At 53.0% G+C, this 22,461-nt stretch overlaps 1 protein-coding gene across 1 annotated transcript in view; it reads left to right on the top strand.

The window, feature by feature from the left end:
* GABBR2 (gamma-aminobutyric acid type B receptor subunit 2) overlaps positions 1 to 22,461 on the top strand; it is a 372,576-nt gene that overhangs the window by 274,498 nt on the left and 75,617 nt on the right. Inside the window, exons 8-10 of the mRNA XM_004600251.2 lie at positions 2,834 to 2,894; positions 14,865 to 14,945; positions 19,782 to 19,932. Of these exons, the coding sequence (XP_004600308.2) occupies positions 2,834 to 2,894; positions 14,865 to 14,945; positions 19,782 to 19,932 (293 nt within the window). The remainder of the gene's footprint in view (positions 1 to 2,833; positions 2,895 to 14,864; positions 14,946 to 19,781; positions 19,933 to 22,461) is intronic.

Here is a 22,461-nt window from a genome sequence, read left to right as displayed (position 1 = left end):
AGGCCACCGCAGCTGGCGTGGCACCCCTCTCCCACTGCTGGTCCCTCGCCTGGGCCTCGGGTGTCCCCGCACTCCGGCACACCCTCTCAGGCCCTTCCCTCATGTCCTACCTCTGGCCTTGCTCACGCCCTCTTGGGGGGTGGGGGTGGGCGGGGAGACCTCAGACTCCTCACCCAGCCGCTCCCACTCGATCTCTTTAACAACATCACTCACTGAAATGTGCTTATTTACTCACTGATGGTTCTGCTTTGCCTGTGCCCCCATCAGACTCTTTGCCAGAAGGGCCCCTGGCACGGGGTTGGTGTTTGTGGAACGATGTGGCAGTTAGACGCCCCCCCCCCCCATCCCCAAAAAGGCCGTACCTGGTAAGCAGAAGTGTGTGGGAATCGCCCGACTGGCGTGAGGCCTTCCCCGTGTCCTGTCTTATCTGGGTCAGCGTGGCCGGGACCCTGATCAGTCAATGGAGCGGGATTAGCTTCTTCCTCCATCAGGCCCCATGGAGCAAAGTGACTCCTCCAGGACCCAGTCAGAGGGGCGCAGGAACCCCTACCCCCCACACTGAATGGTTAGTTCTCAGCCTTCACCAGTCACAGGACCCTCACTTCCTTGGACGCCTGTCACGCTGGGGTGACACATGCCCAGGAATTCAGAATGCCAGGGTGGGGACTGAGTTCTCTAAGCTGTGAGACCTCTGGGATCAAGGGCCGCCAAGCCCTGAGAGGCTGAGCATCGTGCTCCTGTCAGTGGCTGCTGCTAACAGCACCTGTCTCGGGCTGGACCCTGGCTGGGTGTGTGACAGAGGTGGAGAGACGCCTCCCGGCTTCGCCACGCTCACCTCTGGGTCTCTGCACTAGCCAGAAACAAAGACCCTGTGGGCTGGGGGGCTAGCTCAGAGGGCTGGAGCATTTCCTGGCACATAAACGGGCCCTGGGCTTGGTCCCCAGCATAGCCCCTGTGGCCACCAGCACTGATGACCTTCCCCCAGACCCCTGCAGAATAAGAAAAGGAATCCTGTTGCTGGGAGGGGCAACGCTAAGTGGGAATAGTTTGTGTGCATAGAATTAAGCATGGCACGTATTACTTCAAACTGGCCAGGTTGTTTTGTTTTAAAAGGGGGGGGGAAAAGCAAACCAGGCACGTGAAGGGAGATTTTCTTCTCAGCCCCACGCCTCCGTCATTGCAGCCAAGGTGGGAACACCATTCCAGTTACTTGTTTAAGTGTAGCTTTAAGAATTCTGCAGATGCCTTTGGGCTGCTCCAAAAGACATCTGCAGAATGGGGGGAGGTGGGCGAGTTAGTTTGATGTCCACCCTCATCAGAGTCCCCCCTTGGGGACAGTAACTGCCTCCTTCCCGTCCCTGCAAAGTGGTGCATTTGCACAAATGTGGTTCTTGTAGAAGAGGTTTTGTATATTTCAATCATCCTGAGAAATAAAATCACAGCTCCTATCTCACCTTCCTTCAGAGTGTTTTCACACTCCAGAGAATTGCTTACCAGCACCCGAAGGTAGAAGTTCGTGGGCGTTGGTTCAGGCCAGCACTTCCCTTAAGCCACTGTCTCTCAGATGGGAGGAAAGGTGTGAAGATGGCCCGAGAGGGCCTTTCCCGGTGCTGAGAACAGGCTGAGTGATTCTCCTGGTTCAGAAAGCCACGGGGCTCCGGGCAGCTGGCTTCCACCTAGGGAAGATCGTTTCTGGCGCTTTCTCTGCAGAGTCGAGTGGGATCCAAACCAGTGCCTGTACTCTTGCTGGATGATGTCAGTGCAGAGCTGTGAGCGTCAGGTGGGATCCCTTTAAGACCATTCCTTCTCTTTCCCCATTCATGACAGCAGAGGCAGGAATCTCGTTCGGAATAATCGGAAGCAACATGCCATCATGAAAATTGCACTGGCATTAAAATCAAAACTTGGATCTGAATCTGGCAGCCTCGCTCAGAATGGCCTTATCTGCAGCACAAACCCTCTCTCAGACTCAGCTTCCTGGGCCGGAAAATCAGGAACACCCCCTCTCTCGGTCAGAGGTGTGCCTCTGATTTCTTTGTGGGTGGTAGAATTTGGGGTACACCACAAAATTGTCATGAGGAGACCACACCCTCTCCTCCCAAGCTCCCCATTCAATTCCATCCAGCATAAGGAAGTCCAGGATCAAATCTGCCGGCCAGACAGATGTGACAGATGACTTGTCTTTCACCCCTCACCCAGGGTCCCTAATGAGGGGCACTTGGCAGCGTACGTCACTAATCAGGTCTCACTAGGTCAAAAAGCTTAATTCTCTGCCACTCCAGAGCCCAGTTATAATTGGGGCTGACGTCACCACCCACCGGGAAGAACTTTGGGACACATCCTCAGTCCCTAATAAGAAGCACTAACTGAGCACCAGCCCCTTTGCAGCCCATAAGCCACGGATGTCTACAAGCAAGGCCACGTGGCCTTAAGGGGTGCAGGTGGGCAGAGTCAAACAGGCTCCCAGGAACCAGGAACCCCTCTGACTCGCCTCTTCATCCACCTCCCTCCTGGGAGCCCCCAGATAATGTAGACCACATGGGTGTTGCATAAATACACACGACGGTAATGATGATGGCGCATCTCGGCTTTAATTCACGTGTGCTAGTTCCCTTATTGATTTTGTGTTCTGCAAATGATCCAGATAATGTCACCGCCAGTTTAGGAACAATTACTTGAATTCTGCACGTGCCGTCTCGCTGGATCTGTTGACCTTTCCTCTCCGGCATGAGTCGTCACACAGCACACAGCTAATGAATTTCGGTTGAGATCAGTCGTGTCTGAGCCAATGTGGCGTTTCTCTATTTTTCTTATCTCTTTCTTTCGTTTTTAGGGTCAAGTTGTGTTCCGGAATGGAGAGCGAATGGGAACCATTAAATTTACTCAATTTCAAGGTAGGCTTTTTGATACTTTTTCTTTCGAGTTGATGAATTCTGTATTCAGGGGATGTTGTGTTTATGCAATAAAATACATCAAAAGAAATGAAAGTATGATGTTCCTGATAAGAGGAAGCAGAGTCAATAGAAAACATTTGTCTGTGAAAACATTCATTTCAATTTATTTAGTTTCTTTTTTCTCAGCGGCATTGCTCTGCTGTCTGAGTCAATCTTCTCACGTGACCAAAAGCTTCCTGAAAGTGTGGAAGAAAGAAGGGGGCGATTTAAGTCCCTTCCAATATTCTGAGAAACCCTTGCATGACTTTTGATTTTGGTTCTAGAAATGTCCAAATGAATTGTAAACTTGATAAGCTAGAATAATGAAACTTAAGCACCCATCATTTGGCTTCAGCCAGTATCAACATTTTGCCAATGTTGCTTTCCTCATCTCATCCCACCTTTCTATTTATTTATATATTTTTTTGCTATCATGTTTAAAGTAGCTCCCAGACAGGATCTCATTTCCATCTATAAATATCACAGTATACATTTCTAACAGGTAAGGAGTTTTTTGAAACGTTGAGTTCCACCCATTGTCACACCAAAAACATTTGAACTGTGTTTCAATGTCTCCAAGTTGGTTCGTTGGTGAATCTATTCAAGGACACTGATTTGAAGTGTCTCTTCAGTCTCATTTCATCTGGTTTGCACGCGTGTGTGTGCACATGTGCACACATACATACATATGTGTAATTGTTTTTATATGTATATTTTTATTTTCATAGAAGTAGTTCACAATAGTTTGTTACAGATAATATTCAAACACCAGTCCCACCACCGAGCACCTTCCCGCCACAATAAACGGGGAAGTATGTGAAGCTTCTTATAATCTATTCTGCAGCCATTTAAGCCCATAGATAAGAAAATATAAGCTAGTGGGTTAAAACCAAATACATGTGTGCTACTTTTGATTAGTAAGTAAGATAGTGTATAAGAGGTCCAGGAATTCTGTGTCGTTCTCTTCCAGGAGCTTTAGTTTATAGTCCCTGGGTCTTGGCCATAGATGCAATTACATGGCACCAGGGGCAGTTTGTGGGTGTGACTGCCAAGCTACTGGAAAACTGGGGGGCTGTGGGGAGGGGGCCCAATCCTGATGTGAGCAGGCTTGGAGATTTCAGTCACGGGTTTCCACATACCTGGGTTTTCCTGCTGGTCCCCTCTTGGGTGAGGCTCGTCTGAGCGTGCGGAGAGTGGCCTTGAGCATGGCGGCAGTTGGGTTCTGGAGGGTTTCGGCTGCCAGGGTTCTGCTTGGGGTGGGGAGGGAAACTCAAGGGAAACTCCTCAGAGGTGAGGAGGGCACCTCTGAGGTGCCCCGATGAAGACAGCCTGGCGCAGGGTCAGGATATCCTGCAGTAATTGTTTTTTTTTTTTAAGAAGTCAGATTATTGGTTGGAATTTTCTGCTCTTAGGGTGGGATAAGATCTCAGACACCCTCCAGATCAAATGCTTCTTGAGCTGGGGAGGAAATGGAGGCCCAGGAGGTGGGGAGTGGGGGGCGGGGGGTGGAGGTTGGTCCAAACCTAGGAGCATCTGAGGAAAGCAGGGCATGTTGTTGGTCTAGGTGGGCATGTGGGCCTAGCCCAGGACTGTTCTGAGTGGGGTGACTATAGCCAGAGCCCCTAGAGAGACCATTCAGCACTGTGGAGATCTCCAGCATCTGAATGTTCCTAGAACCTGGGGAAATTTCCCCTCACTCTGAAATGTCTACTCACTCTTAGCAGATCCCAGAGTCATACGTGGGAAAGCAAGAAATGAAATCACGTTATTCAGATTCATTCAGACAAATCCCAACCGAATTTAGATCAATCAGGAGAGGTGTTCTTCGGGACTATAGCTTCGTAATGCAATCTTGTACATTGACCCATCCATCTTCCCGTGGCAGGTAATTGAAAAGCATGTCAGCTCTCTGGCGTGCACAAAAGATGTAATTTTAGGCAAACGTAATTATTTTCCCATTTGTTAAGTCTCACTCCTTCATTGGTTGAACAAAGTAAGCATCTTGGCAGAGATACTTTTTTTTTTTGAATGATTGCAACTAAATTCTCTTGTCACATTTCCAGTTCTCAAATTATATCATTCTAGGAGAATATTTTGTAAAATATTGATCAGCCAATCATGGCTGCAAATGCATGCCAATTTTATTGCTGCTTCTCTCTCTCTCTCTCTCTCTCTCTCTCTCTCTCTCTCTCTGAGAATGAGACACTGCTATATGGTTTCAGGCATATCTGGGTGTGTAAAAATGCAGCAAACGGAGTTCAGAAGTAGATGTGGCCTGGCTGAGCTCAAGTGGCTCACAGACTTCTGAATATCAGGCTAGTGAACTCGTCTCTCTGAGCCCCAGTATCTTCATTCATTAAATAGGATCTTAATCCTACATACTCCTCTTAGGAAGTGGGGAAGGAGGACTTGATGAGATAACACGTATCAATATGTGTATATTACTTTGCTCAGTAAACGATAGTATGACTAGTACCTTTGCAATAACGATGACACTTTTCTGGGGAGGATCAAGATTTTCTTGACTTGTAAATCCCCCAGTGCCTTCTTGTCTGCTTTCCCCCTAATAGCTGCCTCTTCTCCACTTTTAACACAATGTATGATGGTAGGTGGCAGGATCTTGGTGATAACCTCTTCCCGTTACTTCATGGTATAAGTGGGGAAACTGAGGTGTTTCCATGCATGCAGCATGGGGGGATGAGGTGTTGCCTTAGAGACACACATATGAGTGACCGGGTGAGCACCACCACTCAGCTTTCCCTTGAATGTCAACACCTTATTCTTAGGAACCCAGGCTCTCTCTCTTCCTCCTTCCTCCCCAGCATCATGCCCAGGTTATTATTGAATGTTGGAGCTGGTCCTGGCATAAACCCCAGTTTACATGTCTTTAACATAGACCCCTCTTTTCAGAGGGATACTGGGATATCTGGGGACTGACTTGGGGGGGGGCACCAGAACGTGGGGCCGTGTTTGAATCAGCACCACGTTGAGTTTTTCAGATTCATGGAGATATTTGCCTTGTCTGCCTGGATTTGGGGATGGGGTTTGGGGTGAAAGGAAGGGATTGAATCTCTGAGCAGACTCTCCGAGAAGTTCATGGAGCTCCTGTTACCATCTCATTTCCCAGGCAGGAAATCGAGACCCAGACAGAATAGGGACTTACCTGGTGGGTCCTCAGCCTCCATACGGCTCACACCGGGGAGCAGCATCTGGAAGAAGCCTGAGGGCAGGACCCACCGCACAGAGACTCCGGGATGTAGGATCAGGACTCCCCCAGGTGTCAGCTCCACACGCCTCCACCTAGACTGCTGGATTCATTGGGACTCCTAGACATGGGTTCAAGTACTTAGTCAGCTGTAGGCTGACTCTGGAAAATGGGCGGCCCCCAGGTCAGATAAGCATTGCTGTCAGGGTGGAGTAAGGGCTGCTCTGTAAGGCCCTGGGACAGGACCTTAATGCACCACCAGCCTGTGGTCTACCCCTGCCTGACTCTTGGCTAATGCCTGCCTGATAGCTTGATGGGCTTGTGAAAACAGAAGGACGCCTTCCTCAGCTTCCAGTGACTTGCTTCAAGGCCACAAGGATAATACGGCACCAGGGTACTTGCCTTGCATGCAGCTAGCCCAGGTTCTAACCCCAGGACCCCCTATGGTCTCCAGAGCCCACCAGGAGTGATCCGTGAGCACAGAGCCAGAACTAATCGCTGAGTATTACCGGATATGGTCCAAAAGCAATAACAGTGGATTTTTTTCAAGGAAGAATGTCCCTAATTTATGGCCACCATAGCTAAGCCTTGAGAGTAGAGACAGGGTCCAAAGTGCATGGTGTCACTTGTATGGGCTGGGAAGAGTCCCTCGTTTGCAGAGTTGGGCATGCTGGAGAAATGGCGGTGCTGTTCCATTATCGCGTGTCCAGCTTGCTGTATGTCCTCAAGGAGAACATGTTTTGAACCTAGGAGAGTTCCAGAATGATCTCCCTGGAGCCTAGCATTGCACAGGCCCTTGCCCATTGCCCCCAAGTTTGATCTCTGACATTATATAGTCCACCATCCCCCAAGCATTGCTGAACACAGTTCAGGGTGGTCCCCGGTAGTCCCTGGCACTGCAAAGTCATCAGGAGTGACCCCTGGGTTGCCTGAACACTGCTTGGAAGCTCCTCACAAAAAGAACAGAAAAGAACACTCTTCCCCATGCCCAGCTGAGCCCCTCCCCGCACTCCATGGCCCAGAGTTTCCAGGCTCCCCCATCCCGCTGGGACCATCCTGGCCATTCAGCGTTGCAGCGGCTGAACAGCCACACTCCAGAATAAGCCTCTTGCTCAGGGAAGCCACAACTCGTGATCCGGAGAGGAGCCAGAAGCAGGACCGGATATGCAGATATCCAGACGGCCCGAGGGAGAGCAGGTGGAGGTGAAACACCCAGACTCCCTCCCCTCGCCTCACACACCCGTGGGGCTGCCCGTAGGGGTATTCTGCTGTGTCTGCCAGACGACCCCCCTGTGCTTACAGAAACTCGATTTTGGTGCACCAGGAGGCCAGAGATGTGGCTCATGCATGCGTCAGGCAGGTCCACGGCCATGGGTTGGGTTCCCGGCACCACCTGGGCCTCCCCAAGCAATGCAGGGTTGGTGGCCCTGGTCCCCTGAGCACCGCCTGGTGGGACCTTACAAGTTGCAGCTACTACAAAAGAAGAGTGTCTTGGGTCTGGAGCGATAGCACAGCGGGTAGGGCGTTTGCCTTGCATGCAGCCGACCTGGGTTCGATTCCCAGCATCCCATAGGGTCCCCCGAGCACCGCCAGGAATAATTCCTGAGTGCAGAGCCAGGAGTAATCCCTGAGCATCACTGGGTGTGACCCAAAAAGCCAAAAAAAGAAAAAAGAGCATCTTGTTTTGTCTCCCTTCCCTCTTCATCTCCTCACACTGCCATCAGTAGGATCACCTCCAAAATTAGGCAGTCTCCTTTGGGGGGGATGAGCGGCACACCCAGCAGTGCTCAGGGCTCACTTCTGGCTCTGTGCTCAGGGCTCAGGGGACTATATGTTCCAGGATTGAATCGGTGTTTGCCACACGCGGGGCAAGTGCCTTTCCTCTGCACTGTCTGCCCTGGCCGGTTCCTGGCACTCTCGCCTTTGTCTCAGACACTATTCTGGGGTGGCCACCATGGCATGAACTCAGGCCCCGTTTGGCCTCCTGTTAGCCACACCCCTCAGGCACAGTGTAGAAGCACATGAGCATTAAGGAACTTCTTCGGTGAGAGAAGAAGGAAGCCCCATCACTGCCAAAGTCTCGACAAGGCTCAGAATTTGCAGAGGAAAGGGGGCAGGGTGCCGCTCTCCCACACCCTCCCTGCACATAGTGGACTCGTCTAGGGAGCACCCGATTTTGGCAGGATAGGATCTCCCCATTCCTCCAGCTACATAATTGTTCACAGTGTGAATGGAGACGTTACTGGTGCCTGCTCGAGCAAATCGATGAGCAACGGGATGGCAGTGACAGTGACAGTGAGTTGGGGGTGAAATGGGGGCGTGGCCTTCCCTTAACAGCCTGTTGGTGTGGGAGATGGAGAAGAGGGTAACAGAGTTGCTTTCAGGTACATGCCCTGAGCATGGGCCCCAAGCTTCCCCGCTCCCATCACCAACAAGGGGCTAATTCCTCTGGCCAGGTGTCAGGCCCCAGAAACACAGAAAGTTTATTTCCCAGAGCCTGCAGGAAACTTTAAGAGCTGGTATGACTCAGGTGTGAGACTTTCAATATCCTTTTCCTTTTGATAAAGTATAGATGGTAGCTCTCTTCCTGAAGCACGGGGCTGGAAGTGCGAGTCCAGCCTCGGAACTTGGGCATGGAGACATAGGTTGCTTTGGGGTGTGCTGAAAGTAGATAAAGGACCAAATGTGTGGCCTCTCAGTATCTGTATTGCAAACCATAATGCCCAAAAGTAGAGAGAGAGTATGGGGGAAATTGTCTGCCATAGAGGTAGAGGGAGGGGTGAGATGGAGTGGGGGGATACTGGGAACATTGGTGGTGGAAAATGTGCACTGGTGGCGGGATGGGTGTTCGATCATGGTATAACTGAAACTCAAACATGAAAGCTTTGTAACTATCTCATGGTGATTTAGTAAAAATCACTGTATCACCGTATCACTGTCACCCCATTGTTTGTCAATTTATTCAAGCGGGCACCAGTAACATATCTATTACACTCAGCCCTGAGATTTTGCAGCCTCTTCTTACTTGTCTTTCCCAACGATTGGAGTCTCATTGAGGGTCAGGGGAATGAGATCTATCATTACTGTTTTGGCATATCGAATACGCCACAGGTAGCTTGCCAGGCTCTGCCGTGCAGGTGGGATACTCTCGGTAGTTTGCCAGGCTCTCCAAGAGGTATGCATATATCTTTTACTGTATTTTGGAATATGAATACACCATGGGAAGCTTGCAAGGCTCTCCTATGAAGGCAATTAACTCTTGGTAGCTTGTCAGGTTCTCCAAGAGGGAGAACAAGGCTATTACCAAGCTTCTGGGAGCTTGGTCTTATAGTCTCTGGATGTTGGCCATTGGTGGGATTACATGGCACAGGGGGCAGTTTGTGGGTGTGGCTGCCAAGCTACTGGAAAATGGGGGGTCTGGGTGGAGAAGGCCCAGTCCCAATCCAAGCAGGCTTGGAGATCTCAGCCCTGGGTCCCGCACACCTGGGTTCCTCTGCTGGTCCCTTCATGTTTGAGGCTCGTCCAAGTGTGTGGAGAGTGGCCTTGAGCATGACTGTGACTGGGTTCCAGTGGTTTTCAACTGTCAAGGCTCTGCTTCGGGCAGGGAGGGAAAGGCAACCCGTTCCCTCCGAGGGGCCTAGATGAGGACAGTCAGGTGCGGGGGACAAGAGACTGCATCGCTCTCTTCCGGGAGCTTGGTCTTATAAATATAAGTAAAAATAAGTTCATTAATTAAAAATAAAAACTAGGTCTTAAGTGCACAGGACCTGATTTGATCCTGGCAGTGCTCGTGCACACACATACACACACACACATACACACATGCGTATGCACAAATGCTGTCACACACATGTACACGTGCACATGCACACAAACATACTCTCACACATATGCTCACACAAATGCATTCACATGGACTCACATGCACTTTCAGGCACTCTCAGTCACACACGAAGTGGAGACATGGACAGGGCTGGGGAGACTGCACAGGGGTGCCTGCTTTGCGTGAACACAGAGCCGGGTGCAGTCCCCAGCACGGCTGGACTTAGAGCAGCCTCACATCACAGAGCCCAGACACTGAGTCCATCCGGTTAGCTGAGTGTCACCAGGTGTGGGTCCCCCACCGACAGGGCGGGTATAGCCAGTGCAGTTTAGGATGACAGAGGAGTGAAGGGACATGTGTCAGGGTGGGTGCTTTCAGAAGGGGGGCCTAACCCTGACACCTCCCAGTGCTGAGGAGCCAGAGTTTACCTTTCAGGACGTTCAGGGAGGGCCACTTAGAAGACAGAGCGGTTTAGCAGTCCCCGTGGCAGGCCGTTGACTCACCACGTTAGAGGGCGTCCCAGCTTGCCCAGCACGCTGGCGTGCCTCTGGTATGGGGAATTCTGCCCCGCTCAGATGGAAAGGCTATGATCTTATAGCAGGCGGCGTCTAGCCACCGCTAGCCAGCCACTGTGCTTAATCCCACTGAACTACCACTTCAGCAACTATTTGAAAAAGGTAAAATAGCACTTGGAGAGGGAGCCCAAGGCTTAAGGTGCTTGCCTTGCATGTAGTCAACCCCAGCCCAGTCCCTGGCACCGCTGGCCCCCCCCACCTCACTGGGAACAGACCCTGAAGATAGAATCGAGAATAGCCCCTAAGGGGGCTGGAGCAATAGCACAGCAGGTAAGGCGTTTGCCTTGCACACGGCCGACCCGGGTTCGATTCCCAGCATCCCATATGGTCCCCCGAGCACCACCAGGAGTAATTCCTGAGTGTATGAGCCAGGAGTAACCCCCGTGCATCGCCGGGTGTGACCCAAAAAGAGAAAAAAAAAAGAATAGCCCCTAAGCCCTGCAGAGGCCCAGAGTGATAATAGCATGGGTAGGGCACTTGTCTTGCACACGGCTGACCCAGGTTTGATCCTCAGCATCCTAGATGGTCCCCTGAGCACTGCCAGGAGTGATTCCTGAGCTCAGAGCCAGGAATAACCCCTGAGCATTTGACACATGTGGCCTGAAAAGAAAAAAAAAAAAGAGTGAGATAATGACCATTTTCTATGCCTGGAAAGTCATGGTCAGAATTCAGTGTCCTGAGACCAGCTGCGAGTGTGTGTGGCTTTGTGGCTATCCCAAAGAAGGGCCACAATAATTGTTCACTTCCTTCTCCTCATTTGACTCTCTACAGCAGGAGCCCAGGTTTCCCCCTGCAGAATCTCCTGAGAAATTATGCATCTTGCCTCCTGGGGAAAGGCCGGGAATGCCTTTCAGGGCAGTGGGTCAGCGAAAACCCTTGAGCCCAGGTCTTCACACATGCTCGGCAAGTGCTGTCCAGCTGAGCCACACCTGTGTCCCAGTTAGGAAATTCTTGAAAAGCCTGGGCCAGAGGGGCCAGAGAGCTTAGTGGGTGGGGCACAGGGTTTGCATGCCAGCGACTCAGGGTCAATCCCGAGCATCAGGTAGTCCCCCAGGCATCTCCAGAAGTGACCTCTGAGCACAGGGGCGTGGGGTTAGTCCTCAAGAACCACCAGGGTGATTCCCCCAAACAACCAACCGTAACAGCCCAGGGTTCACCCCTCAAGCCCCCCCCCCAGCCCCTCAGTGATTCTCATATAATGAGCCCATGTTGGCCTCTGTCTTCTCCAGCAGCGACCCCCATGACACTGAGTCCCCTGAACCCCCAACCATGTAATTTGCTGATGGAGAAACTGAGGCCCAGAGACAGGACAGGGACTCTCCTAGGTCACACAGTGAGGAACAACTGTCTCATGGGACCAGCCAGGGTCAGACCCCCTGCCACAGCCAAAAAGCCAAGGCCACCTCCTCCTCCTCCTCCTCCTCTTCCTCCTCCTCTTCCTCCTCCTCTTCCTCCCCCTCTTCCTCCTCCAATTCTCCTCCTCCTCCTCCTCTTCCTCCTCCTCCTCCTTTTCCCCCCTTCTTCCTTTCTCCTCCAATTCTCCTCCTCTTCCTCCTGCTTCTCCTCTCCTCCTCCTCCTCCTCCTCTTCCTCCCCCTCTTCCTCCTCCAATTCTCCTCCTCCTCCTCCTCTTCCTCCTCCTCCTCCTCCTCTTCCTCCTGCTTCTCCTCTCCTCCTCCTCTTCCTCCTCTTCCTCCTCTTCTTCCTCCTCCTCCTCCTCCTCCTCCTCCTCCTCTTTCTCCACACAGCAGGAACAAGTTGGTTTTCAAAAGCCCAGGGCTCCTGACCTGCCAGGTCTGCTCCTGTGACATTTAGGGGTCTGGTGACCCAGATGTGTGACAGCCACTTGCACAGTATGAGGTGGGAGACCTTTGGAGGAGAAGGAAGTGACTTTTCCGGCCCTGCTTGCAACCCAGAGTCAAAGGCACCCAGTGCAGCCACCCCAGTGTGCTTGCTGGGTGCTTAGAGGGGCTGCTGCATCTGCGTTTCCATGCAGAAATTCACTCCCAGACAGAGCCGCTGGGGAGCGGGGCTGGGGAGGGGTGCCACCCTCCGATGCCCTGCTCTCGCTTTCTAACTTGGGGTGGCTCTGTAGACCCGCAGGAGAGCCGTGGCCGGGCAGTGGGGGGTCCAGCCTGGGGCACGCCCAGGGCCCTTGGAGGCAGCCCCTGGCCAGGAAGAGCAGGGCCCTGGGGGAAGTCCTGGGTTCCAGCTGGCCTCTCTTGTCCTGTCAGTGGAGTCCTGCACAGAGCCCCGGGGTGCCAAGCCTCAGTTTCCTGGTCTGCACTGAAACCAACTGGGACTCACAGCCTGCAGCAGGCAAGCTAGAGAGCTCAGCAAAGTGACCACATTCAGGGACCTGAGAAATACGAAACGGGGCCTAGGGCACTTGCCTCGTGTGCAGCCGGCCCCTGAGCACATCCCAGCACTGTCAGGGTCAGTTCTGAGCACAGAGCCAGGAGCAGCCCCTGAGTACGACCCCCACCCCCACGAGAAACAGCACCCCCAGAAGGGCCTCCTGAGACCCTTTCCCCCTCCCCAGCCTGGGCACAGTCTGCACAGACCCGGGCCTCCCTCTATACCAGTCCCTGCCTCTGACTGTCCAGCTCTCCCCGACCTTTCCCCATGTTCCCTGTAGCTGATGGCTTTGCTGACCAGCACCGCCGACGTGCCCTGGCCCCGACTTCCATGTACCCAATCTCTCTGGCACCCGGGAACCCTTGCCCTTCCCTCTCAGTCTCCGTCTGTCCCGGGGTGCCACCCTTGGCCGTCTCCCCTCCTCTGTTGGCACCTTTCCCTGGGGGTGAGGTCTCCTCCCACCGACCCCCAGCATACATGCCAAGAACCCCAACTCTTCTTTGGCCCAGACCTCTCCCCCTTACTGCAGCCCCCCGTACACACATCTTCACCCTGACCATCTGCAGCCTCCACAGGGGCTCAGCACAACTGGACCTTCTTCTTCCCTTCTCCCCCACTCAGAGACGGGCACCTGAGCCCCCTCAACATGCCCTGGCACCTTGCCCCTCCCCAACTTCCAGCCTAGGCAGTGAGAGGAACCAGCACACACACACACACACACACACACACACACACACACACACACACACACCCCAAATCCCAGAGGTCCCCTTCCCTGAGGGCTGCAGTGATAGGAGAATGATGTCCAGAATGAAGGGGGCAGGGAGTGAGTGAGGGGGGTGGCGTCCCCTCTCATTGCTGCTGCCCCTGCCTGAGGTGCATTGGCCAGTGCCGAGGTCTGAGCTCTGGCAGACAAACCAGAGGTTGTGTGTGTGTGGAGCAGGAGGGCCAGATTAGGGACAAGAGAGTAGAAATGCTCCATAGGGATAGGTGGGGCTTGGGAACTGTCCCTAGGACTGTCCTGGGGCAGAGGGAGCAGAGGGGGTGTGATCTCGAAGGCTCCAGGGACAGTTCAGCTCAGTGACCAGGAAGGAGTTGAACAAGGGACCAGGACATCTACGCAATGGAATACTACGCAGCTGTGAGGAGAGATGAAGTCAAGAAATTTGCCTATAAATGGATGGTTATGGAGAGCATCATGCTAAGTGAAATGAGTCAGAAAGAAAGGGACAGACATAGAAAGACTGCACCCATTTGTGGAATATAAAATAACATAATATGAGACTGACACCCAAGGACAGTAGACACAAGGGCCAGGAATATTGCCCCATAATTGAAAGCCTGTCTCATGACCTGGGGGAGAAGGCAGCTGGGATAGTGAAGGGATCACTAAGGCAAGGATGGTTGGAGGAATCATTCGGGATGGGAGATGTGTGCTCAAAGTAGATAAAGGACCAAGCATGATAACCTCTCAGTATCCATGTTGCAAACCATAATGCCCAAAAGTAAAGAGAGAGAGTATGGGGGAAATTGTCTGCCATAGAGGCAGGGGGAGGGTTGGAAAGGGGGGACGGGATACCAGGGACATTGGTGGTGGAAAATGTGCACTGGTGGAGGGATGGGTGTTTGATCATTGTATGATTGAAACTCAAACATGAAAGCTTGTAACTGTATTTCACAGTGATCGAATTGAAAAAGAAAGGAAAGGAAAAGAAAAGAAAAAAGAAAAGAAAAGGGGACTAGGAAGGAGTTGAAAAGGGGACCAAGAAGAAGTTGAAAGGAGGCAGCTCCCGTTAGGACAGGAGCAGACACTAACTCAGGAGCACAGCAGAGGCCGAGACGGCGGTGCCGGGTGTCTGCCAAGCGGGGTTGGAGGCTTTGCGGGGGAGGGGCAAGGCCTGGGGGAGGGGCATGAGCGGGCCCAGATGCCGCCTATGGAGTCTGATCAGCGCTGTCTCTTGCTCCCCACAGACAAGCAGGAGGTGAAGGTGGGAGAGTACAACGCCGTGGCTGACACCCTGGAGATCATCAACGACACCATCAGGTTCCAAGGTAAGGCGGGCGAGCACCTCGGGGGTGGGCCCGTGTGGCCCCTCCCTCCTCTGCACGCTGTCTGAGGCCTGTGGATGTGCTCAGACATCATGGGGAAGCTGGAGCATCCTCCACGCTCAGCCCGCCCGCTCACCCCTCAGTGCATACAGGGCCCCACCCCCTTGCCAAGGAGCTGGGCTCCAGCTTCGGGGACCAACCTCTGGAGTTTGCGCGGGATGCTGGCTGCCACCAAGGCTTCCCTGTCCGTAGCCAGGAAGAATTCTTCTCCGTGTGGCCCCGTGCTGTTTCAGCCTTTCTCCTCTGGGAAGAGAACTTGGTTGGCTTGGTAAGAAGAGGTTTCCGCCTCCTCCTCTTCCTACGATGGCATTCCCTCTCTTCTGTTGGAGAAGTCTCTTTGTTGTTTTGTGCAATTCTTGAATTGTACAAAATGACACTTCTGGGGGTTTGGGGGGTTTTGTTTGTTTGTTTTGGGTCATACCAGCAATTCTCAGGGTTTACTCCTAATTCTGCTCTCAGGAATTACTCTCAGCATTGCTTGGGGGACCAGATGGGATGCCGGGAATCGAACCCGGGTCAGTGGCGTGCAAGACAAGCGCCTTGCCCACTGTACTATCACTCCAACCCAAGAAATGACACTTCTGTGCAGTTTTCCCCGATTACCCCCGCAGAGCTAATGACCCGCTTCTCTTAGCTCCCCTGGTCCTTTGTGTCTGCCTTTTTCATGGCCGCTGTCACTTTGCGTTGACAGCCCTTGGGTTTGGGACATGAGCGCCCCCGTTGGATTCTCTTTGACATCCTATTCCTTGTACTAGCCATGACCAGACAGTGCTGTTGATGAAAAAAGATGAATGCGCACTAGATAAAAATGAGCGGGTCAGAGAATAGGTGAATAAATGAATTAACCGGTGAGCATTTGGGTCAGTGAACTAGTGGATGGATGGATGGATGGATGGATGGATGGATGGATGGATGGATGGATGGATGGATGGATGGATGGGTGGATGGGTGGATGGATGGATGGATGGATGGATGGATGGATGGATGGATGGATGGATGGATGGATGGATGGGTGGGTGGGTGGGTGGATGGATGGATGGATGGATGGATGGATGGATGGATGGATGGATGGATGGATGGATGGGTGGGTGGGTGGATGGATGGATGGATGGATGGGTGGATGGATGGATGGATGGATGGATGGATGGATGGATGGATGGATGGATGGGTGGTTGGGTGGATGGATGACTGGATGGGTGGTTGGGTGGGTTGATGGTAAGAAGGTTAGTGGTAGGTTGGTAAATGATGGAGGGCTGGGGGTGGGTTTTAGGGGTGGGATATGTGGCTGGCTATGTAGGTGAATGGGTAGTAGATGGATTCAAGCTGTCTTAACCCCTCAACTCCACTTTGCTCTTGATACCAGACTGATCTGAGTCCTACACAATCACCGTTATTCAGTGCAAAGTGCCACTCTGTGCTGTGCTCCTCAGGCCTCTGGAAGGGACCCCTCCCCACTCCTCTGTCTCTTACAGATCCCCCCCCAACCAGCTTACAGCTCCTCCAGTGTACCAAATGCCCAGAAGCCCCTTCTCTCCCTGGCTTCCTAGTGAACAGCCAACGCCAAACCTTCAGCAGCTCAATTCTCCTTCTAAGGCCTTTGTCGGACCCCTTAGGCTGGACCGCACTCTGCCCCCTGATGCCCATTCAAGCCTCCGTGAGCCACACAGTCTCAACCGGCCAGACCTGTCACTCGAGTCAGATCACAAAGGGGTGAGAGCAAGAAGTCAGAGTCAGGTAGTCCTGGATTCGAATCCTGCCAGCTCAGCCACTTACTGCCCATAAGCGCAGTCGGCCCCCTAGGAAGCTACTTCGTCCCTCCACTATAAAAAAATGGAAGGGACATCTCTTCTGTCCTCGAGACTATTGGGTGGACCCTGTGAGAAAACCTCTATTAATCGCTCTGTGACTCGTAGTCAGTAAGTGTGGTTGTTTGTGACTGCCTTTTACATCTTACCTGGTTAGTATATAAGTTCCTTGAGAACAAAGACTATCTTGCTTATCTTTTTTTTTTAATTAAATAAGCTTTCTTTTTCTGACATTTTTGAAAGCTACCCCTTCCCAAAATGTGTTCAGGAGCTACTCCTAGCTCTGTCCCCAGGGATCACTCCTGGCAGTGCTCAGGGGGCCATACGCTGTGCTGGGGGTTGAACCAGGGCTGGCGGCCTATGCAAGGCAAGCGTCTTTTCCACTGTGCTACCTCTCCAGCCCCTGTCTTGCTTGTCTTTGAATCACTGGTGTGTCCAGTCTAACAGGTGGAAGATAATAATGATGACTGATCATTATTAAAGATGATGAATGGGGGGCGGGGGCACTGGAGCGATAGCACAGCGGGTGGGGCATTTGTCTTGCATGCGGCCGACCCGGGTTCAATTCCCAGCATCCCATATAGTCCCCTGAGCACTGCCAGGAGTGATTCCTGAATGCAGAGCCAGGAGTAACCCCTGTGCATCACCGGGTGTGACCCAAAAAGCAAAAAAAAAAAAAAAAGATGAAGTGGGGAGGGGCAGGGATGTGACCAGGGGTGTGTCTTAGCGCTAGAGTGTGCTTTGAATGTGTGACGCCTGGTTCCACCCCCAGCACTCCTAAATATTAAAGATGAGGAATGAAGGAATCGTGATGGAATGTATTGAATGAATCATGAATTAATGGGTTGCAGTGAACAAGGATGAAACAGCACTTGCTGCGGTTACGGACACTTGAGATAACCCCTTGGCTTCTGCCTTTAGGGTGGGGGGAAGTGGCGGAAGCAGAAGTGGCCAGTGAGGTTATATGCAAAGAGCTAATGGCCTTAGTCATCACAGGAGCCTGGATCCAAACCTCAGCCCAGAAAGGAACCTGTTCCCAGCCAGGAACTTGGGGGTACCCCTGAGCCTGCTCTTGTAGTGGGGAGCCAGAAGGCACCAGCGCCAGCCCAGAGGGAGGTGGGTAGCGGAGGGGAAGCAGGTTCTAGGTGCTGAGCATTTGCTTCCCCAGAAGCAAGACGTGGCGTTCCCTCTGCCACCATGTGTTTGCTTTCACCCTGACTTTTGGTCCTCGGAGCCGTACCTCCCAAACGCCGGTTTCCATGGCATTGCTTGAGTCTCTCCGTGAACCATGTCAGCAGCTCCCCAGCTGCTTTCGAGCCTGGCAACTTCCCGAGACAGCTTCGAGGGTTCTTTTTCTCCACTGTTTCCAAACACATCTGAACTCGCTAGCTGACTTTGGGGAGCGCAGATGTTAGGGGAGGTGCTCGATCTCTGCCGTCACATCTGCCGTCCTCTGCCAGTCTCACCACACATCTGCCTGCGTGCCCGAGGCCGGGAGCCAGGGCCCCGGGTCATAGGACCTCCAGTGGGGCCCCGGGGCTCCCCAGTTTGACCACCCTTAGGTGTCTGACTGATTCTTTGATTCCAAAAGGAGGATATAGTCCCAAGGCTTCACAACCCCACAGCAGCGAAGACCTGGTCTGTACTAGCAGCCGAGAACAAAGGGGGGTTAGTAAAAAACAAGGGGGGAGGAGATGAATATGGGGTTCAGGTGAGCCTAGGAATCCCTTCTCCAAATAAGCCTGGACCTGAAGGGAAGCAGCACAGCTTTGCCACCAACCATAAAGACCAGTGGGCTCTGGGGCCCCGGAGGTAACCCCAGGTATGTCCTGGTGCCCTTGAAGAATGATGAACAGAGGCAGCCCCACCGTCACCCAGAGAAACAGGGTCCCACAGCCTCTGTCCAGATTTGGCTGTAGGGGCATGCAAGGCAAGCTGGGATCTTCTGTGCCCCAATAGTTAGCAGCCGGTCTTGGAAACCAGAAAGCCAGGCAGCATGTTTATCACACAGCGACCTTGAGACAGAAATCCACGGCCAGGTCCCCTCCATGTCGCCATGACCCCCACAGGCCAGGGGCCCACCCCCCACCAGAGGTGGCCACCGTCTGTGCTGGGGCTTGAGGGTGCTTGTGAGCTGAAGCCAGGTTCCCAGACCCTGATGACCCTCCCTCAGGAAATCCCCCCCACTCCCACCCCCTCCGCACAATACTCCAGACCTGACACCTTCCCCGGCCTCTTTTACCCCGGGGGCATTAATGGTGGTGGTTTTTTCAAGAGCACAATTAGACCAAATCAAATTCCAGCCTTCTAATGACTATTAAATGCATTACAAACCCCTTCTTGATTCTATTTAGAGAAAGGAATAAGTGCTGGCTAAGGCTGCTTTGCCCGGCAGGCTGGCCAGTTCCCGTCCCCCCACTGCCACCTCCCCGGCCCCAGCCCCTGTGACCGCCCCCCTCCCTCCCAGCCCAGCTCCACTCCTCCGGCACCAAGTTTATGTGCAGATTCTCAGTGATGTCAGGGACCTCAGGCCCAGATGTCCTCAGGAGTGGCGAGGGCCATTGTACGGGGAGCCAGTTTGCCTTGTACATGGCCCACCCGAGGTTTGATCTCTGCCACCACATCTGGTTCCTCTGAGCCCAATCAGGAGTGAGCCCTGAGCACAGAGCAGAGCCAGGAGGAAGCCCTGAGCATCACCAAGTGCGTCCCAAGAAAATAACAAAACCTGGGGCTGGCGCGATAGCACCACGGGTAGGGCGTTTGCCTTGCACAACCCGGGTTCGATTCCCAGCATCCCATATGGTCCCCCGAGCACCTCCAGGAGTAATTTCTGAGTGAAGAGCCAGGAGAGACCCCTGAGCATCGTTGGGTGTGACCCAAAAAGCCAAAAAAAAAAAGAAAAGAAAAGAAAATAACAAAACCTGTTCTCAGCAGAGCCCTGGGCTGAGCCGATACCTTCCCCTTGCCCTTCCAGGATCCGAGCCCCCGAAGGACAAGACCATCATCCTGGAGCAGCTCCGCAAGATCTCCCTCCCCCTCTACAGCATCCTCTCCGCCCTCACCATCCTGGGAATGATCATGGCCAGCGCCTTCCTCTTCTTCAACATCAAGAACCGGAATCAAAAGTAAGCCGCCTGCCCCGCCCCCGGGCTCCCCCTCCTCCCCCCTCCCCCCCCCCCCCGGGAGCTGTGGGCTGAAGTGGCAGAGAGTGGAGACGGGAGGACGCGCTAGCCCCGGGCACAGAGGAGTTTTTCAAGGGGGCAGGGCTCTAAAGTCTGCGGCTCAGCCCCTGGCGGGTGTTCAAAGATGCTGTAGCACATAAGCACGCACGCACGCACAGAGCTGCACGCATGTTGGGGGGGGGGGCTATGTGGAAAATCAGGATTAAATGAAATCAAAGGGTCCACGTCCCAAGGCCTCCAGGCTTTTGGATGTGCTTGTGGGGGATCAGGAGGAGGAACAGAAGAAGGAACGTCCCAGCCGCATCGGCCTTCCTTGCATCAGCAGCGTCTGCTGGCAGCCCTGGGGAAGGCGCCTGAGTTTAGTGGCTACGATGCAGCAGCCCCCCTAGCACCCCCTCTCCCCCACACCACCACCACAGCCCCGCCAATTTCTCCAGGCTTCTGTGAGCTTCCTGGGTACAGCAGCTCAGGGTCAAGGCCACACTGAGTTCCTGGATTTCAGGTCTGGATTTCCGCCCCCCAACCCCAGGCCCTCCACTCTGCAGGGAGACAGCTCACTCTCTGGGTCATTTAGCAAAGGTGGCCACCCCAAATGGTACTTACCCAGCACCCAGCCAAGCTTCCTTGGTTTCCGTAGAGAGCCCCTGAGCCCAGCCCATGCCATTCCGCCTTCCTTGGGAGCAGCTGAGCGGGGCTGGGGGTGGAGGTGGGGGGCAAGTCTTGTGCCCACCAAGCCCGTACTGTGACCCTGCCCTCGTGCCCCAAGGCCACACTACAGGACCAGGAGGCCAGGGTTTTGTTTTCCTCTCCCTGTTTAGGAGCAGGGACCTAGAGGCTCCAGATGTTTTGGTTTGGGGTTTGTTTGTTTTTTGTACTTGGTGATGAGGGAGGATGAGGAAGTGGCAGATGGTGTCAAAGCTATTTCCTTAAAGGACAAAAAATAATTCACATGCTGTTTGATTAATCACCAACAGGCAAAAGGGGTGTGTGTGTGTGTGTGTGTGTGTGTGTGTGTGTGTGTGTGTGTGTGTGTGTGTTTGTGTGTTTATGTGTGTGTGTGTTGCCCCGGATCACACCTAGGGCTCACATAATGCCAGACAAGTGTTAAACCATCCGCAGCCCTGATTTATCACCCATAACATCTATCCAGGTGTATCTGCTGCCTCAAAACCATGAGGTGCTCCTTTGCCTGTTCCCTGCAAACCCACAGCGTTGCCCACTGGGCACAAGGCCTGGGCACACTGTCAGCTCACGAGCTTTACTTCCCTTCCTGCCAGCTTCAGGGACTTCTGCTGTCCAGCGAACTGCCCCATCATCAGACTAAAGTCCTTTCGTTCCTTTACGAGCCCCTCCTGCACCCTGGGGAAGGTTGTCATTACTCTTTCCCACAGACGGGAAATAGCACAGTGGTTGGGCGTTCGCCTTTCACACAGCCGACCAAGTTCGATTCCTCCGCCCTTCTCAGAGAGCCCGGCAAGCTACCGAGAGTATCGCACCCGCACAGCAGAGCCTGGCAAGCTGCCCATGGCATATTGGATATGCCAAAAACAGTAACAATAAGTCTCTCAATGAGAGACATTACTGGTGCCCGCTCGAACAAATTGATGAAAAATCTTCAGGGGGCAGAACGAGAGTACAGCGGGGAAGGTGTTTGCCTTGCTCGTGGCTGACCCAGGTCCTATCCCCAGCTCCCCATATGGTCCCCTGAGCACTGCCAAGAGTGATGCCTAAGTGCAAAGCCAGGAGTAACCCCTGAGCATCACTAGGTGTGGCCCCCAAACAAACCAGAACAATTATTTTTTTGTTTTTTGGGTCACACCTGCAATGCACAAGGGTTACTCCTGGCTCATGCACTCAGGAATCACTCCTGGTGGTGCTCAGGGGACCATGTGGGATGCCTGGAATTGAATCGAACCCAGATGGGCCGCATGCAAGGCAAACGCCCTACCCATTGTGCTATCACTCCAGCCCCCAGAACAATATTTTTAAGTAAATAGGTTTTAAAAAATCCTCAGAGGTCAGAGCAATAATGCAGTAAGTAGGGTGCTGGCCTTGTGTGTGACGACTGTCCAGATTCGATTCCTGGCATCCCGTATGGTCCCCCAAGTCTGCCAGGAGTGATCCCTGAGCTCAGAGCTAGAGTTAGCCCTGTGAACTGCTAGGTGTGACACAAAAAAAAAAACAAAATAAATAAGATGTTGGGAGAACCCATTCGGGTTGGAAGATGGGAACTGAAAGTAGACTATAGACTGGAACATGAAGGCCACTCAATACCTCTATTGCAGGCTACAGCAAAAGGAGAGAGGACAAAAGGGAATGCCCTGCTGCAGAGGCAGGGTGGGGTGGTGGGGGTGGTGAGAGGGATACTGGGATCATTGGTGGAGGTGAATGGGCACTGGTGGAGGGGTGGGTAAACAATCACTGTATGAGTGAAATGCCAACACAAAAGTTCATAAGTTTGTAATTGTACAT

Source organism: Sorex araneus, chromosome 1 (assembly GCF_027595985.1).
Source record: "Sorex araneus isolate mSorAra2 chromosome 1, mSorAra2.pri, whole genome shotgun sequence".
Taxonomy (NCBI): domain Eukaryota; kingdom Metazoa; phylum Chordata; class Mammalia; order Eulipotyphla; family Soricidae; genus Sorex; species Sorex araneus.
This window is presented reverse-complemented; position numbering and strand designations above follow the sequence as displayed.